Genomic DNA, 20,141 nt, shown 5'->3' on the forward strand with positions numbered 1-20,141 from the left:
TACATAGTGTTGTGACCTATGATCTTATGCCTTTATGTGCAGGGTTCAAATTTCACTTTTAAACTTTCCTGTTTTTTTTTCCTCACCTTTTTATGGTTGGTACCTTTTAGTATCTGTTGAGATGCAGCATTTTAATTTGAGTTAGCAGCTATGTTGTGAAGGTTTTGTGCAAGATGAAGGTTGTGCTGTAAGTTGTACTGCTTGACCTTGCTGCAATTAGCTTGTAAAATGTGTGATGAAAAATTTGCTTCCAGGTAATTGACGTTGTCTAAATAGTGAACTAGCAATGAGCACACCAGGATAATGTATATTTGGTCCCAAGCTCCGCTGTCAGAATGTTATTATTAGACTTACTGTAAATAAAATGATTTCTAGATTATACATTTAAATAACTACAGTATTAAAATAAAGCCTGTAAAAACCTGTAGCCCAGTGTTAACACATATTCCTAAAAAAAATATTCACTCCTTTCCTGGTTAAGAAACCAGGGATCATAACTGAAAGCTTGCATTAATATATTTCTGGTTAACATTTTCAAAATCTAAAAAAGTGCAGGAAAGCAATCAAAGCTGATAAATATCAATAAATAAATAAGACATAAACTTAGTAGTATATATCATACAAGTAGATGTAAGATGCTGAAGCATTGTGTGATTCAGCTTCCTCCATTCCCATTGATGACATTAAGAGGTGTTTTTAAAATGAGTTAATGTCTGTGGAACAGCTGGTCTGGATGAATTGTCGGTGGGTCTTTAGTAACCGACCAGCTGGCAGTTTTATAGACATTTTTAACACATTACTAACAGAATCTGTGGTTCCCTTCTGTTTCTAAAGACATTAATTATTCTTTTACCAAAGAAAACAACATTGAACTGTTTAATGGTTCTGACCGACAGCACTTGCTTAAATTAGGGTGACATACCTTCAGTTTGCATACTGTTACAGCCAGTCCACAGATAGTGTCATATCCTTTGCTTATCATAATATTTTGGCATATTGCTTATGATAAAAATTTAGCTGAGCATTTAACACTCATAATTCATCAAGCCTGATTGCCAGACTTCTAGGATTAGATTTAGTACCATCTTTTGCAACTAGTTTTTGGATTTCCCAGATAGCAGTTTCTAACAAACATTCACTTCTTCCACAGTAATCTTCAACACAGGCATGCCACAGGATAGTGTGCTGAGTTCTATGCTGTGCTCTTCTTTACCCATTACTGTGTGGCCAAGTGCAGCTTACTAAATTTATTGATGACACTACCATCAAAGGCCTGGTCATCAACAGTTACCCTATGACACAGTGGTGGCAAGGCAACAGACTCTCTCTTAATATTGGCAAAACCATACTCCCATCTACTTTTGCTGCAGAGGTACAGTGGCATACAAATTTTTGGACACCCTTACTTAAAATGTCTGTTACTGTGAATAGTTAAGTGAGCATGAGATGAACTGATTGCCAAAAGGCGTAAAGTTAATGATGGCTCATTTCTTTTCAGCATTTTATGTAAGATTAGTGGGTTGATTTTTGTTTTGTACAATTGCACAGTGAAAAGAGGAAAGGAGCCCCATGGAAAAGTTTGAAGTTATTTATCTCTGACCTTAATTAGCTTGTTCTCAGTCATTGTTAAGAAACCCCAGGTGATGCAAATAGCAAAGCTGTATAAATTCACTGACTCCTCAAACCTTTGCCCAGCAGTCAGAAGCGATGGGCTCCACTAAGGAGCTGCCTAGCACTCTGAAAAATATTGTATAAAAATAAGGAATTCATGCTCAAAAAGCAGGAGAACACTGCAAGAAGATAGCAAAGAGTTTTCAGGTAGCTATTTCCTCAGTTTGCAAGGTTATTAAGAAATAACAGCAGTAATAGTGGAGGTCAGACAGAAGTCTGGAAGACCAAAAAAACTTTCTGAAACAACTGCTCTTTGGATTGCTAGAGAGGCAAATAAAATCCCCTATTTGATGGCAAAAGACCTTCAGGAAGATTTAGCAGACTCTGGACTTGTGGTGTACTGCCCTGCTGTGTAGCAACACCTTAACAAATATGACCTTCATAGTCGATTCAGCAGAAGAAAACATTCCTGCATCCTAGCCACAAAATTCAGCACCTGAAGTTTACAAATGAACATCTAAACAAGCCCATTTTATTTTGGAAACAAGTTCTGTGGACTGATGAAGGCATTGGCCACAATGTGCAAAGGTATGTTCGGAGGTGAAAGAGTGCAGACTCCAAGGAAAAAAACACCTCTCCAACTATTAGGCATTGTGGGGGGGGGGATTAATCATAGTTTGGACTTGTGTTGCAGCCAGTGGTAGAGGGAAGAATGAATTTAAATAAAAACCAGAACATTCTGGAAGCAAACATCACAACATCTGTAAAAAAGTTGAAGTTAAAAAAGGATGGGTCCTTCAACAAGATAATGATCCAAAACACACCTCAAAATCTACAGTGGGTCACCTCAAGAGGAAAAGCTGACAGTATTGCCATGGCCCTCACAGTCCCCCAACCTAAACATCATTGAAAATCTGTGGATAGATCTCAGAAGAACAGTGCATGCAAGACTGGCCAAGAATCTTGCAGAATTAGAAGCGTTTTGCAAGGATGAATGGGTGAGAATACCCCAAGTAAGAACTGAAAGACACTTAGCTGGGTACAAAGAGCGATTATAAACTATGATACTTGCCAAAGAGGGTGTAAACTGAGTATTGACCATGTCGGGTGCCCAAACTTTTGCTTCAGCCCCTTTTAATTTTTTGGCATTTTGTACCTGTGAATGATGGAAAATGTAATTTTGCTTAAAATATTAAAGAAATGTGTCATCTTTTACTTTATGCCTTTTTGGTGATCAGGTCACCTTCTGCTCACTTAACTATTCATAGTAACAGACATTTTAAGTACATGTGCCCTAACTTTTGCATACCACAGTAGGTCACCAGTTTTGCATCTCCTGGAGTCAGCATCATTAATAACTTAAAGTGGGCACAAAGAAAATGGCTATCGTGAAGAAGGCTCATTAGTTCCTTTACTTCCTCACATATCTGCAGAATTCCACACGAGCTTCCGTAGGAAAAAAAATGGAGCCCATCTTTACTGGCTGCATAACATTGTGCTACTGCATTTATTTTATTAATTTTACTGCATGCTACAGCAAATATAGATGGTGACGAAGCCAGCTTAAAGTTTTACCGGAACAGTTTACTTCTGTCTAAGACATATATGACATCTGTTGCCTTAGAATGAAAAACTGTATTATTAAAAGATCTTGGCCATTCCGCATGTTCATTTTTCTCTCTTCTCCACTCTGGCAGTTACAAAAATAGATTTAAGCACAATGTTTAATCTTTGTGTCTCAAGGCTACTCATCAGCTGCCTGCAGTGACACCCTTGTGAGTGTACTGGATGTGCAGTTCTTGTATTATTGAATGATCTTGATTGACTGTGGTTTGTATTACACTGTCACTTATCCTTATAAGTAACCATCTCATTGTATCCTGTTCACAGGAAAGGAGACTTGAACTTGAACTTGCATGGTGCTATTTAGTGCTGTTCTTTTTAACATAACGTCCTTATCAAGTTTGCAGGGGCCAAACCATACTGCAGAAGCATATGGTGTACTGTAGGACAGGCTACAAGACAATTGCAGAGAGCACTCATGCACACATCTGCACTCACACTTACCTGAGACCCAGGGAGGCTGCCTTCTAGCTTCCATGGGGAGATACTGGGCTTCCCACCTTTGTCCCCCAGGCAGATGTGGTAAAGGGGCGTCCCGGCCATCCATCACGGTATATAATATTCACACAATATAACCACATTATTTGTTGTAATTTTACTTTCTATAAAATAAAAAAAAGTTAAATATGCTAAAATCACATAAATAAATCTGTAAGTTATTACTCATTACCATTGTTTTGCCTGTTAAAAATGATTAACATTGTGTTAATGAATGGATTAGGTTGTGATGAAGAGGCTATTATCGTGAAGCCACTTTAAGGCAGCTTTCTCAGGCTCAAACCATGCTCCCCATTGACAAGTTACAGCTGCGGACACATGGTGGATCACATATATCTTTAAGAAAAGTGAGCAGTGATAGCAAAGTAAATACATCAATTGGCTTAATCTTTTGGGCCTCTCTGTGCCGGTTTAAATTCTGGCAATCATGTTGGTTCTTTGGTTTTTTGAAAATGTTAACAATTAGTTCTTTTCACCACAGTCCCGAAATCCTTGTTAGATGAAACTTATGCAAAGCTCCTTGCTGTGGCAAAAGTATTCAGATTTCATTAAATTACAGACTGCAGACTTAAATTGTAAGCATGTTCTTTGTTATTTTTATACTTAGTGATTGAATGATATAGCTTAATAATTCACCTTTTTGACTCATAACTGAACCTCTGGAGTAAAGTTTTTTTTGTTATGTTGTTAACACATTAATTCTGAGACTTTTAAAAATGTGATGACATATAGTAACTTAAACAATAATTTTAGTAATCAAAACTTGGTGTTTAGTATGGAATGTTTCTAATTTAGTTGAAACTGAATGGCTAAATTCCCACTTTGTCTTTTACTGTGCGTTGCGATGTTATCTGAAGTTCTCTTAACCTGTTTTTCCCACCATTGTGTTCTCTATCTAACACCAATTTTGTGTTCTTTTTGTGCTTACTAACAGCAAATCGGTGGAGGAGTCTCTTTCCCAGTCCTGTATCTCCAGGTTTTTCTTATAGTCCTGCATCAGGAATCAACTCTTACAGCAGTGGTTTTCAGCCTTCCAGCCTCTTTAAAAGCTCTACTAAACAATTGCTAAATGAAAAAAGAGGTAATGTGCCAGATTCCTTTCAATAACCATTTTAAGCCGCCATTCATTTTCATGTATGGCAACTTTAATTTAAAAAAAGGAAATTAATTACCTATGTGGACAGACCATTATGTTAAATCCTGAAGTTTTTGAGTAAATGTTTTCTGTTGTCACATAAAAAAGGTTAAAGGGTATTTTCAGAATCTTCTAAGCTGTGATGACTCGCAGCAGCTAAACAAAGTGCAAATAATCTTTTCAGTGTAGTTGTTTTAGGCATGATTCTCAACTAATAGTTGTTGACTTTAGCCTTCAAAAGCATGAATGTTGGTAATATGACAGATCTCAAATTTCAGAATTAAAACAAGCAAGACATGTCAAGCTTTATACCATAGTGAGGTAACATGGAAGAAAATTGTGAATTATACAAGTACAAACTGCTATTAATGTCAATAATATGGATCAAAATTGCTTTTTGAATAACAAATGAAATATCATACTAGTACATCAAAGGAAGATCTGAAAAGATAAAGATTGTGGCCTATGGCAAGCCTACTTAAAATTGATTTTAAAACTCCTGGCAAACTTTCTATAATGGTGTCATTTTGTTTGGGGTAAATCCTTGCTGCTTGTCTTGTGGGTCTGACCTAACAGTTCAGTTATCAGTTTGCAGTACCTGTAACACAAATATTTTTTAAATTGAAATTTTTGGGACACCCTCAGCTCTGAGAGAAAAATCCCATAGGTTTTATGCAAGCCTATGCAAGTGAAAACTTCCCAGTTGCCAAAATTAAACAGAAATGCTCCTGGGACATTTACTGTAAAAACCCAATATGTAGACCAGGCAAGGGCATGTAGCTCTCAATGAAAGTGAGTCTTCTGTCTCAGACATAGTAGATGACTAGGATGTTCAGTCTGTTCTCCTTTTATCCTCTCTCTGTTCTGTTGAGCCTTCTTGCTGTTTCAGCAAATGCTGATCAGTAAAAGTTGGTCTTTTATATAGTCAGTTTTTCACTCTCTTAGTTATATGGCACATAGTCCAAAAACGCCAGTTTATTGTCTTGTATATATCTTCTTGTGAGAGCTTAATTTTGTTGTGTTTGTTGAATGCTTCTATGTCAAGGATTTTGATCTTGACTCGGGTGTTGTCCACCTATGTATCTGTTTCTGAGTTCCAGTTTTTATTATGTTGAAAATCAAACAACACAATTATATGTAAAATACTAACTAGAAAAGAAATCTGTCAGCCCAAATTAAGAAAATACAATAAGAGCCATACTGTACTGGATAGGTGGCACATTGCCAGTACAAACCAAAAAAGTAGAAAGATTTAAAGATTAGTAAAGAGGAAAAAAAAGACAAAAAGAAAGGCGTAATGAGACATGTGCTACTGACCACCAGACACGTGACCATAGCCAGATTCATTAGTGTAATCTGTGTAGTAATTTTTTTCACTAGATTCACTGCTGAGCCACAACACCAATAGCTTCAGTAGTAGGAGGACATAAAATCTAGCCTTCCAAAAAATAGGAGCCAAAATGCTTCAGAGACCTCCAGTTCACCAGAAAAGTGTTTAGATTTGTTAACAGATGCAAACATTCTTACGTATTTACCGGACTAGAGTATATTATTATTTCTTTATTTCTATGGAACACAGTGTTTTAGGTTTTTGGATTGATGGGTGAATTGTGCGGTGTATAATATATAAAATGATTTTTTTATAGATAGATGGAATGTGCTTATTTTGATGTTTGCATGTTAATTTTTTTTCAATGATACATAAAGTGTTTCTCTTGTTTTTAATTTATGATCCTGGACATGTCAAGCAAGGCAAAGAACCAAATTTACTTTTGTAATCCAAAGGTGATTCCTCTTGTGTATTCACTTCACTAAATAAACCATTTTATTATAGCACCGTTGTTTTCAACAAGTCAGTCGCCTCATCCATTAACAAGGATTCCTTCAGGAAAGAATGGTTCTGATGGCGCTGCAGACTCCCCATCCTCTCCCAGGTTGCAAACACTGAGAAGTAAGAATCATTTTTGGCTCTTCTCAGCACAAGAGGACAGCACATCTTTTCATTTTTTTTTTGCTTTGGGTTTAATGGTGTGGGAGGAAATATTGCAAATCTTTTTACTTATTTATTAACATCTACAGTTATTACCTATATCAATGAAAAACTGTGTGCTTTGCATCTTTCTCTTTAACTTTCACATTTTTAATTCAGTTTTGTTCTGATTTTTTTTTTTTTTTTGTTTTGTTACAAGGTTTTACAAGCAGAAATCTTCCTATTAGTCCACAGTCTTCAATTGACAGTGAACTGAGCACTTCAGAGTTTGACGATGATTCGGTTGCTATGGGTTATAAACTGCAAGACCTTACAGATGTTCAAATAATGGCTCGGCTTCAGGAAGAAAGTATGTGGCATGTATTGAGGGGCCTGTTTTTCCGTTCATATACTAACTGTTTTGTCAAGTCTTAGTTAAAAAAAAATCGTAGGTATCTATGTAGTACCTCTACGTTGCAGTATTTTTTAATTAGTTTTTTTCAGATTAATTTTATGTGGAAGTTTAAACAAAGTTTAAAAAATTGCATTCAACTAATAGACTATGTAACTTCTGAGGGACATCTCTGTACAAATACTTATTTTTTTTAATACAAATATCTAATACTGTATTTATTTCTTTAAATGTTTTTTTCTCCCTAGGGACTGATCTGTCTTAGGTTAGAAATTTTAAGGAACTACTAATGACTCAGAGAATCCCCAAGTTTTTAGTGACACACATTATGCTTTTACTGTATTACCATGTATAATTTGGCCAACTATATTGTTAAGTATTGATACTGAAAAAAGCACTCCAGAATATGAGAAAGTAGAATCTAAAGTATACATTCAATTAAGTGTACTGTATTTCCTTAGCATAAAACAATTTACCCACGATTTGTGCTTAAAGACTTTAAAGTTAATTTGCACAAGGAGATAAAATTCCAAAATTGTAGATTACCTCAGTATGCATGGTTAGGTTGTGGGTTTGTTTATTTATTTGAATGTGTAATTTTTGGGAGGGTTAAGATCCACCCGACACATTTCCTATATTTTATTTGTATGTGTGTATTTATGATTACTGATATTTAAATATATTTTTATGAATGTGTCTATATATATATATATATATATATATATATATATATATTTATATATATATATATATTTATATATAAAACGTTTCCTTTTTATACATGATCTTGCTGATGTTGCTTTTGCTATTTATTAAATATCTATATATATAAAATTAATTAATTAGAGATAGAAACAGTTGATGATTTGTAAGACTAAATTCAAGGATTTTCCAAGAACTTAGAGTAGATTAGATCAACTTTATTCCTCCGAGGAGGAAATTCAGATGCATGTAACAGCAGAAACATAAAAACAAGGACAAATAATAGCCAATCAAACGATATGTAAATACAAATAAATAATTTAATATAAATGAATAATTAATGTATATTGTTCAAATATGTCAAAATAAACATAACACATGCCTGGGAGGAAGCACTGAAATACTTGATAGCAGTGGGCAGAAAAGACCTCCAGAGGTGCTTCTTACCACATCGTGGTGGAATGAGCCTGTGGTTAAATGTGCTCAAAAAGAGTACCTTTTGGAGGGGATGATGGCTGTTTTTCATGATGGCATCCAATAAATTACTCTGTAATAATACAATGAAAGATAACATTTTATTGCAGTAGAAATTATCTGTTTCATTAAAACTCTGTCTTTCTTTCTTCATCCATTGTCAGGCCTTCGTCAGGACTATGCTTCCACCTCTGCTTCTGTAGCACGGCGCAGTTCCAGCTTCTCTTCTTTTCATCCGGTGAGGAAAGCAGGAAGTAGTGACCTTGAATATGATCAGTGCAGTTTAGACGATGAAGAAGAATATGATCATCTTCCACCTCCACAACCTAGGCTTACACGCTGTACTCCTCTTCAGAGAGGACTTTCACATTCACAGACTTTTTCTAGTTTCCGAGACTGCAGAAGAAGTCCAAGTTCTCAGTATGTTAATACATATGGAACACATCAGTATTCCTCTCCACCTCCACCAGCTTACACTCCTGAATCACAGCAGAGTTACAAAGCAAATCCAGGTATGTACAAAAATGTGTGGCACAAAATACTTTGTAAGCATCACAATGGTTGTGACAGTGTTATATTCATGTATGCATCAACATAATCTCCTATGGATTACAAATATATAAAAAAAGATTTTCAGACTAAACATCATGAGAAAATCTGATGTACTTTGTTTTCTTGGCTTTGAAATTGTATTGATAAGATTATAAACGCCACTTACTCTTATATGTTGTAATGATCACAAATTATGAATGATTTTGTAATTATAGAATGGAAGTATTTATAGCTGACTGATTAAAATAGTTAATACAAACAACATGGATATAATGGTGCCTTTTTAATAATAAAAGCAAGATACACAACTACAACTTTGTTTTCATAATATTAACACCATAAAGACTGAGGAAGGATCCCAACCAGGAAACAATGAATGTACCCCCTTGTTCCCTTAGGGCACATACAATTAACAAAATAATAATGCATATTGTTTATAGCACTTTTCCCATGCCTGAGGAAAAAAAACTGTTTCACCCTCCATTTTCATGAGTGCTTCTTCTGTTGTAGGATAGTCCGTAGTGAAAGCCTATGCCAACTTCATTGGGTGTAGATCAAGATTTAACCTAGGAGAGGATGCCAGTCCTTTGTTGGGAACAGTCATACATACCAACACCCACCCTTACCCCATGAAGGCAGGCTTGTTTCATTTAGTTAGTAATTAACATTGCACCTGTCATTTAATTATTGAGAAACCAAGCACCACTTTTCATCATTCACCCCATGTCCCCCAAATCCCATTTGTTAATTTGTCTTTCCCTTTTATGATCCAACTCAGGAAGCCAGAGCTTTATTTTAACAGCGTGATGCATAAGACAGGAACCAACTAGAAACAAAGCCTCAGTTCATTTCACTGCGCAAAAGCTCCTTGTTCCCTGCACAAAAGTTCAAAAATATCCCTCAAATAAAATCGGAGGCTTCACACATTATTTGTATTTTAGAATTTAATCGATGTCCACTAATCTAAAGAAAATAAGTTCTTTGGTCAGACTTTGTTAAAAAATAAGGACCATAAGCAGTATTTTCAAGTCAATTCTAAATGGCACAGGTAACCAGTGTAGTGACATCAAAATTGGAGATATATGCTCGGATTTTCTTTTCCTTGTTAAGATTCTAGCAGCTGCATTCTGCCCGAGTTGCAATTGATTGAAGTCTTTTTTGGGTAGTCCTGAAAGGAGTGTTTTACAGTAATCTAGTTGACTATAAACAAAGCATGAAGTTGCAAAGTTATAAGGGATCTAATTTTTGATACATTTCTTAAATGAAAAAATGCTGTCCTAATGATCTGATTAATATGTAATTTAAAATGTAGGTCAGTCAAAAATTACTCCTAAATTCTTTACCTCTTGGTTTTTAAGCCTAATGGATCAAGTTTATTTCTAACATCCACTCAGAAACACAAGTTAGACATTGGGTCAGTGAACCAAGAGAGTCCGGGTCATTAGGCGCTATTGATAAATAGGTCATCTGTCGTCAGCTTAGCTCATGTTATGCCTTGAGATAATCTGACCCTAATGGAAGCATGTAGCAGTGGACCCAGGATAGATCCTTGTGGAACACCATATAGAATAGCATGTGTCTCAGAAGTATAATTACCACAACTAACAAAGAATTTTCCGCCTGATAAGTAAGACCCAAACCAATTTAAGACATTACCAGAGAGGGCCACCCACTGACTAAGATGATTGCTAAGAATATTGTGATCAATGGTATCAAATGCGGCACTCAGATCTAGGAGGATGAGAACAGATAAGCGACCTCTGTCTGCATTTACCCGCAAGTCATTTACTACTTTGAGTGCAGTTTCTCTACTGTGATTTGTTCTAAAACTTGTCAAGAACAGAATGTTTATTCAAGTGATCATTTAGCTACGTAATGACTACTGTTTCTAGGATTTTACTTAAGAAAGGCAGGTTAGATATAGGTCTAACATTTTCAAAAACAGAGGAGTCGAGATTATTTTTCTTAATCAGGGGTTTAATTACAGCAGTCTTAAGACACTCTGGGAAGACCTCCATATCTAATGATTAATTTACTATTCAGTTACTAATTCAATTCCCCTACAATTTCTAATTAAAAAAACCTAAAGGTCTAGAGAAGTAGTAAAGTTTGTGTTTATCTAACTGTGATCATTAGTTCACAGATGGATATAAAATGAGCACTCAGGATCTCACTCAAGTTTTCTTTGCCTTGAAATATATTGTCAGTTGTTTTAAAATTGGATTAAACATTTTTATTAAATGAATACTTCCTTCTCAAATGTTCCTGCGTTACCCAAGTGTCAAAGTTGATTGGAAGCTCCTAATATTCGACTTTCCAGAGAAAGGAAAATACACCTGTAGTTTAAGGGAATATACAACACACATAGCCTCTTTTCAGTCAATATTACATTTTTGGCGACAGTTGTTTGTTACAGCAAGTCTTTTAAATGCATGGACAGGAATGTGCCACCTTTCATAGTACCATAACTAGTTTCTCATAAATGGTAATACCTCATTTTCACATCCCTGTTCAGTAGTTAAAAGAGAAAGTATTTTCAATTTTGACATAACTTTCTCAAAATTAGTATTCGCATAAAATACCCATACAAAATGAAAATAGAATAATTTTATATGTGGATTAAAGTGGAATATTGTGCTGCCATTCATGTTTTAACGAAATGCTTGTATTTAATGTATATACATACTGTTGTTTGTGCTCATACTTAAAAGTATAATCTGTTCATCCATTCATTCATTATTCCATGCTTAGTTTTTCAGTTCAGGGTTAAGGCCTTCTCCAGTAGTAATAAAATTCAAGAACAAAGCAGTCCTAGAAAAAGATGCCATTTAGGGTGGTTTAAAAGCCATCCAGTTAATACCTGGGTAGTGAGAGTAGAAGCAGCAAATTCCATACAGAAAGCATGTACTCTTCACGAGAAATAACACATGTAATTTTGTATAAAAAAGGCAATAGCAAGTGGGCAATGGCAAATCAGATGAGATTTTCAATATGTTTTTTTCAAACTATCACAGAAATTTGAAGAAACTGGCAAAGTTAGAAAAAAAAGAAACACTGGACATTCTCAGTCTGTTTTTACTTTTAAGCATTGATGAACAGTGCTTAAAGGTCACTTCCATAAGATATGCAGGTATCAAAGTGCATGCTACAAGTATTCTTGTGGAAAGGCAATAAGCAGAAGAGGTTGCACAAAAGAACCATATGTATTTTCACCATGGTTTGTGTTCAGAAAGTAAGATGGAAGGACCACGAAAAATGTTAAAGTCAAAACCAAAATCATTGTGTGTTTTGTCTTGGTAGAGAAATATATTTTACTCTACTTTCCCCTTTTGTATTATTAATTTGTAGCCTTTACAGAATGCCTAAAATCTCCCAGACTTACCACTGTTTACAAGTATTGTATTACAGGTATTGTACCATATAACTTCTCCCTACCTTCCCTTCTACATCTACTGCCTCAGGCAATTAGGTGTAGTAAAAGACAAGCAGGAGTTAAGTTACAATTTTAACAATATATTATTGATAATATTCATAAATAATAACAATGTGCAAAGTACATTTGAATATTTACAACCATACAAACTGATAAATGGTGATGTGTAGTTTCAGGCGGCACACAGACTTGTTAGTTACTTAAAATGTCTCTAGTTAAGGCATCATTTTGTGGTCAGCTTTCTTCCGAACAGGCCACATGCCTGTCTCAATATGGCTGCCGAGCTGTGCTCTTCATTGTATTGTCCTTTTCAGTTCATGGTGTGAGATGGTCATTCATCAGTTTGGTAAAAGAGAGAGAGAGAGCGCGCTGGGTAAAGCAAACAAATTTATAGGCTTTCTGCCCAACCCCTAAAGCCAATAGGGTGTTGTGGTACTTTTGATACAAGCCAGTTCCAAACAGCCATACTTCAGACCAATGGGAGAATAGACCGCCTTCACACCTGCCCCCAAAATGGTATGTTAAGGTAAAGCTTGGCAGTTAGGCAGCCTTGCTTTCCTGCGGGGGTTGAGAGAGAGACTTTAGCAGAGAAACACTTGCCAAACTGGTTTGAGGCACATCCCCCAAACCCTGTCATAAAATTCAAAGAGACCCATTCCTAAAAGGGGGGGGGGGTAAACATGAATGCTTCTCACTAATGTAACACTAATATTACATTGCTTTGCCTAAGTTACAAATAAAGACATACAAAATATTTATCAACTTGTATGCAAAATTTCACATCACAACATCAGGTGTAAGGTTTGTCAAGTTGCACAGGTCAGGTTAGGTCAATCTGGGAAGCACTGGTACAGTGTGTTGCTGGACTCACCACACGATGAAACCGCTTGGTTAGGTCAATCTGGGATGCACTGGTACAGTGTGTTGCTGGACTCACCACACGATGAAACCGCTTGGGATCCTTGTTGGCAACCCCCCCAGGTAGATGCCCGGTCCAGTCGCACCCTCCGGAAATAACCCTTTATCTGCCATAGCCAGGTGTTACATGGGCTTCCCCTTGGCCTGTTGAGGACTTGGGTCCTCAACAATGAGTATCCTGCGAGCCAGATCACCTTTGGGGAATCGCACTACGGTAAGGTTTGTCAAGTTGCACAGGTCAGGTTAGGTCAATCTGGGAAGCATGCACTGGTACAGTGTGTTGCTGGACTCGCCACACGATGAAACCGCTTGGGATCCTTGTTGGCAACCCCCCCAGGTAGATGCCCGGTCCAGTCGCACCCTCCGGAAATAACCCTTTATCTGCCATAGCCAGGTGTTACATGGGCTTCCCCTTGGCCTGTTGAGGACTCGGGTCCTCAACAATGAGTATCCTGCGAGCCAGATCACCTTTGGGGAATCGCGCTACATGGCCGTAGTGCAGTAACTGACGCTCCCTCACAGTGCAGGTAATGTTCCTGATTTGAACTCCGTGAGCAACTGCTCATTCGACACAAAGTCAAACCAGCGATACCCAAGGATTGTCTGACGCGACACAGTACCAAAGGAGTCCAGTCTTTGTCTCAGGTCACTGGATAGCATCCATGACTTGCAACCATATAGCAAGACAGGAAACACCAGGGCTCTAAAGACTTGGACCTTTGTCCTTTTGAATAGATATTGGGAGCGCCACACACCACTGTCCAGTGACCTCATGACCGCCCATGCTCTCCCAGTCTGTCTGCTGACTTCATAGGAAGCATCACCAGAGACATGAATGTCACTGCCAAGGTAAGTAAATGTCTCGTAAAGGTAGACACTCTCTCCACAGACAGGCACACTGCTGACTGCTGTGTCTAAGAGGTCATTAAGTGCCTGTATATTGTTTTTTATTCAGGAGACTCCAAGCTCAGACACTCAGACTTCTTTCTCAGTTTCTCAAGAGCCCTGATCAGAGCCTCCATAGCCGCAGTCAGAAGAAGAGCTATGGCAAATAATGCAGGAAGTTTGGAAAACTTTATCTCAGGCTTGAAAATAAATTATATTGCAATGTGTCAAGGTGGATTACAAAGGTTTTGCATTTTGAGAGAGGCCACAAAATTGACTTAAAAAATAGTTTTTATTGTATCACTATTTATTTGTGTTTATTCCAGTGATTGGCAGTGTTTTTAGGAGCATCTAAACACATACTGTCCAAATAACTATCTAAACATTAATATTTTTAGGTAGGTTAAGACCTTTGTACATTGCTATGAAGTTAAACTTGGACAATTAAGAAAAAAAAGTGTTCTTTACACAGTATTTCATTAGAGACACATTTCATAGAGACACACATAGTTTAGCTCTGGTATTAATACTCATGCTGTATGTTGTCAATTTTTTGTACATTTGTATGTGTTTTTACATATTAAAAAAAAATGTTCCAATTTTACTGTTGGCTGTGATACATGTGTATGGCCAAATGTACCTCTTTTACTGTGTTGTCATTACTTGTTACAGATGTTTTATAGTTAAAGGGACTCCTTATCTGTAGGCAATTGCATTTTATTGGATTATTTAAAAAAATACCACAAATACCACAATTGAAGGGATTATAAAAATATACCCAGATAGCTGTCTACCTTTTGAGTAAATGCTGATGTGTTTGCTTACTAAGCAAATTGTCTTCTGCATGTTTAATTTAATGCCTTGTTTTACTGAATAGTTTAGAAATGCCCCACTATTTTCAATTTTTTTCTTAAACAAGTCAATTTTATCTGAAGTCAGATCATTTTAAATGCTTATTATAAGTATTACTTCCATAGAAAAGTGATCGTTTTTAAATTATATGTGCTGCAGAGTGTGAATTGAAATTTAAAAACTAGCTGCTGAGGCATTTATATTATGTTCAACGCCTTAAAAATTTCATGAAGATTTCTAATAAATGCTTTTTTTGGTAATAATTAGGATCTCCAGCTTGGATGCAAGCAGATTATGAGAGTAAGTTTGCATCATTTTCCTTTACACCCAACAAAGTCTGACTGCATGGGCTGTAAGTGCACTTTGGGGTTGGTCTCATCTTGTGTAGTCTCACATCTTGCACTCAAGGACTATTTCAGAATATAACAATGCCGTGTCCTTTCTTTAATGACTATCCTAAAGCAGCATTTCCCACTTTTTGTCTTATCTTAATCATGTGCTAATGGATTAAATCCTGATTTGACAAACTGCTGAATATTGTAAATAGAAAAAGTATTTTGCCATGAATAGGACTTTTCAAATAGGAAATGTGTTACACAGTGAAAGCAGCAGTGCTGGAGTGGAAAACTTTCACTTAATTCTGCAGAATGTAGCGAGTGAAGGTTAGAATAGTCCTTATCTCTACTATACCATTATATCACATATGACTTTCTATGTGACCCTGAGTAAGTCACTTCAAATGAAAATGTTCAGCTGTTAAAATAACCTGTAAACACTGGCAATGTATCCTGAAACTGTAAGTAGTCTTGGATAAAGGTGTCAGCCAAATATCTAATAATAGTACGATGATGATGAAAATTGCATTTCACTTTACAGAATAGCACTATGCTTTTCTGTCTATATGGTGTGCTTGACCTTGTAAAAATCAACACTTATTTTGAAAAAGTTTCATGCTTTTGCAAGATATTTATGCACTTATTGAATACTGTATATAATAAGGTTAAAAAAGTAATAATTACAAAGTAATTGAGTTACTGAACAGTGGAAAATCTGCCTGGTGCTAGTCATATAGATAAGATGTTACTCTAACCTCAGTTTAGCACAATTCTGGAAGCTGAGATAAACAGCCAAAGAAATTGGAGCAACAGAGATTATGCAATACTAAACAATGTATTTTATGATAAATAATGTAAATAGGGAACTGCACATTCCTTCACTTCCCGAAGCAGTCTTTCAGGTAAAGAAGGAGTGAACTGTCCCAGTCCGGTGGGAAGCTGGTACTACATTTCATGTATTATGCTTAGCTTGAACCAGATGTGAACAAATTTATTATTTGTGTAATCTTGTACAAGCAAAGCCTTGATGCTTCCTTTGCTGAATACATGACTTCAAAAATGGATAGGAGTATGTGTGATGCTTCACTTACACAAGTTCATCTTTTAAGCCAACAGATTTCTAAAAATTTGTTGTTATTGCTGCACAGAACTAATTTTCTTTGGTTGAATCCAAGCCTTGACATTATAGTTGATTTTCCTTTTTTTTTTACATTTTCAAAAAGCATATCATTACAATAGCATAGCACTTATTCAAACAAATTGTGATAACAAAACAGGTACAATTGTAAAATCAGTACAGAGAAAACAATAGAAATGTAGGAACACAAAAAGAAAAAAAAATTCAAGCCATACTTAAGAGACTTAAGAGCTCTTTCTTTTCTTTTTAAAGAAAACACTACAGTGTTAGAAAAATACTCAGCTCAAGTTACTGAACAAGCTGAATCTGACTAATCCATTATTTTTGTTTAGACTAGAAAATCTTAAGTCCTTTCATTTTTACTCATTTAAACCAGATTATTAAAAAGTAAAATATATTATCAATCCTGAAATTAAATAAAAGTTATGATTTGTAGTTTGTAATTTTACTATTTCATTTTATTGGTGTAAGTAATCACAGCTCTATGTGTTACTTATAAGTGAATAACCTCAATTTAGATCATTTTAAATAGCAAAGGATACATCTTCAAACACTGAAGTCCAGTACATAAACCTTGTAATGCTGTTGTCTTGTTGCTTTTGACCATACATAGAACACTCAACATTCAACATAATGAAGAATTCTAAAGCTGAAGGAAATACAGGAAGTTTTCTGGCTGGATAAAAATATTCAGGCTAATTGTGCCTTACGGTATGCAGTGTTAAGCAGATTGGAGTAACACTAATTTCAGTAGACCTGAAGAAAATCTGCGTAATTCTTGTTGTATTTTACCTGTAGCCTAAACATACAGAATAAAAATATCTTCAAATGTAGCTAAGTGCTGTACTCTCTCTCTCTCTTTTTTTTTTTTCTTTTTTTTCATATTGTGACTTTTTATGTCATTCATAGAAAACAATTTCTTACCCATTATTCCCTGGCATGATGAAATTAGTGAGTACATCCAAACCTAAGGAATCATTCATACTGTACTTATAAGCAGACCTAAGAGATTTGTTCTCTCTTGGTCTCTACCTGTAGTGTTCATTGCTCTTGCTTCCAATTTTCTGTAACACATCCATGTTCTTTTCTGCATCTTGTAATTGAATGTAATTTACAGGTTTGCTCTCTGATTCTCCAGTGTGTCAATTTTTAAGTAAGAGGCTCTTTGTCATTTAGTATTTTAATAATACATATTTTGAATTTACAAACAGAGAATCAACATTTTATCTGTGATGTGCCTGACTATGACAATGAGTGGGAAATGCTGGTTTATGCCATTTAGAGAGATATTGAACAATGGTATGCCTTGTGTTGGATCGATGGTTGCAGGGATAATCAAGGCTAAGTCAATGATGAGCTTCCTGCAGTTACTGGCTGGATAACTGCATAGTCAACTTGAAGCAACCTTAGTATGAAAGGCATGTTTAAAGGAAAAAAACTACACATTTCAGAGACTCCCTTTATTTTGCCTGCTTCAAACTGAGCCCATCATGGAGTTTTGCCAATTTGTTTTGAATGCCAACTTAAAACTGCCTGAAAAACTGTGGTGTAATTTGATACGTAGATGGTGATGAAGCATACACTTGCTTGCTATTCATTTTTCTTTTATAAACTGCATGTATTTTGATAGATACATTAATTATTTTTCAGTTCCCTGAGTGTTTAATCGTTGTTATATATATCAGGAGATATTGTGGTAGCAGCTGTTTGTAGTGCTACCTCTCAGCTCCAAGAGACTGGACTTGAATCTCAGTTGCTGACTGTGTGGAGTTTACACACATCCTTGCCTCACATATCCTAAAAATGTCCATGTTAGGTTAACAAATTATTTTATATTGCCACCATATGAGTATGTGTAGGTGTGTGCATGAATGCACTCTGCAATGGATTACCTCAAGCTGCAGGATGAATGTTGTCACCCAATTTTTCTTTGCCAAGTAGTGAAGAATAGCTACTTTTTTGTTGAATAAAAAAATGACAAAGTAAAATTATTTAATGGGTGTACTAAAAACAAGTACTTCTCCCAAGCATATATATTTTTTTGCTGTTTCTTTTTTTAAGCTGGTACAGTTCATGTGTACATCTTAGTTTTTATTTTAACTTTTATGTATGAATTCTCTCACCAATGCCAAGACAGGATTGTACTGTATGTCTTCATTTAGATAAGGGCTTTAATGGCTATGGGATACAGGCTTGTCTTTGCCATTTAGATTGCCATATAGATATTCTTTGTCATTACAGGGTGGCAAACCGTCATCTAAACTGCATCACAAAACATTGTCTACTCATGTTGGTTGTTGTTGATTGATTTTGAACTTTGGTTATTTACAATAAAAGTATATGGGGAATTCAAATCTCAGTTTTTCCTGCATTGCTGATGTAACAATGTTTAATCTATATAGTATCTGGTTTTAAGATAAATTTTGTCTTTCTAGATAAACTTCGACGTAGCATGCCAAATCTAGCTCGGGTGCCAAGTACAACTACCCACACAAGCTCTCTGTCCACAGTGCGGAATAGTCAAAGCTTTGATTCCAATCTTCAGGGGGCCTCAACTGGTCCCTCGAGGCTTCAGTCTTCAAGTAAGTGATCTTATGTATTATCTTACTTTTGTTCTTGTTTTGTCCATGTTTCTCTTTATTTTTATATTCATGGAAAATCAATGAAACTTAAAGATCTTAAGTGGAAATAAATTTGCAGAGTACAATAAAGTTTTTATGACTTTTTTTCCCTTTTAACAAACATTCTTCTGAACTGTTTTTTCGTCAGTGTAACTATTAAATAAGATTGGTTTGTCAGACTGTGCAGCTTTCAGATGTACTGTAATGCTCAACATCATTAACATATAAAACCATAATAGAAGAGGCAGATGCAGAAGGCAATTTTCCATGTTACATTGACATACTGTGTGAAAAAGCTGTTCCTGGTTCTCTTCTTAAATGGGCTTCATCTTATTATATACTCAGTATTTGATAATTATTCAACTGAAATAATTTTGATAAATCAAGTTTATTGATCTGTGGTGGGCTGGCACCCTGCCCAGGGTTTATTTCCTGCCTTGCGCCCTATTTTGGCTGGGATTGGCTCCAGCAGACCCATGTGACCCTGTAGTTAGGATATAGCGGGTTGGATAATGGATGGATGGATGGATGGATATTTATTGATGTCTTTGCACATTTTAAACATTGTGAATAAGTTTCCACACAGCCTTCTCTGCTTATTTTAAAGTGTTTTATTTATCCTTGTCCAATCTGACTAGGCCATTTGCTCTATTCCCAGGTCACAATGGAGTATTTTAGAGTCTAAAAATAAGTTGCTGTTACTAGCAAAGCCAATCACCCATTTGTGCATCAGGTTGACAGTAAAATGAAAAACATTTAAAGTAAAATATTTTCTGTTAATTTCTTATTTACTCGGCATCCACCTAATTCTTACAATTTGTGATATTAACTCAGATTTCAAATATGGTAACAATTTGATGAATACAATGGGAATATTAAAGAAACCTGTACTGTCCTCATAGACTGATTAGTTTTGGTTACTGTGCCATCAAAATGTGCCAGTTTTGAGGAGAAAAAGGTGTTATTTTCAATTATTAAACAAT

The 20,141-nt window shown here is 35.8% G+C and overlaps 1 protein-coding gene across 4 annotated transcripts in view; it reads left to right on the forward strand.

Moving 5' to 3' along the window:
* Window positions 1-20,141, forward strand: part of slain1a (SLAIN motif family, member 1a) — a 94,868-nt gene that overhangs the window by 60,620 nt on the left and 14,107 nt on the right. The window contains exons 3-8 of one of the 4 annotated variants that reach the window (XM_039745369.1): window positions 4,667-4,813; window positions 6,702-6,818; window positions 7,057-7,206; window positions 8,589-8,936; window positions 15,332-15,364; window positions 18,973-19,119. In XM_039745369.1, the coding sequence (XP_039601303.1) occupies window positions 4,667-4,813; window positions 6,702-6,818; window positions 7,057-7,206; window positions 8,589-8,936; window positions 15,332-15,364; window positions 18,973-19,119 (942 nt within the window). The remainder of the gene's footprint in view (window positions 1-4,666; window positions 4,814-6,701; window positions 6,819-7,056; window positions 7,207-8,588; window positions 8,937-15,331; window positions 15,365-18,972; window positions 19,120-20,141) is intronic. The other 3 variants (XM_039745370.1, XM_039745371.1, XM_039745372.1) reach the window with 3 other exon arrangements.

This window comes from Polypterus senegalus, chromosome 2 (assembly GCF_016835505.1).
Source record: "Polypterus senegalus isolate Bchr_013 chromosome 2, ASM1683550v1, whole genome shotgun sequence".
NCBI lineage: Eukaryota > Metazoa > Chordata > Cladistia > Polypteriformes > Polypteridae > Polypterus > Polypterus senegalus.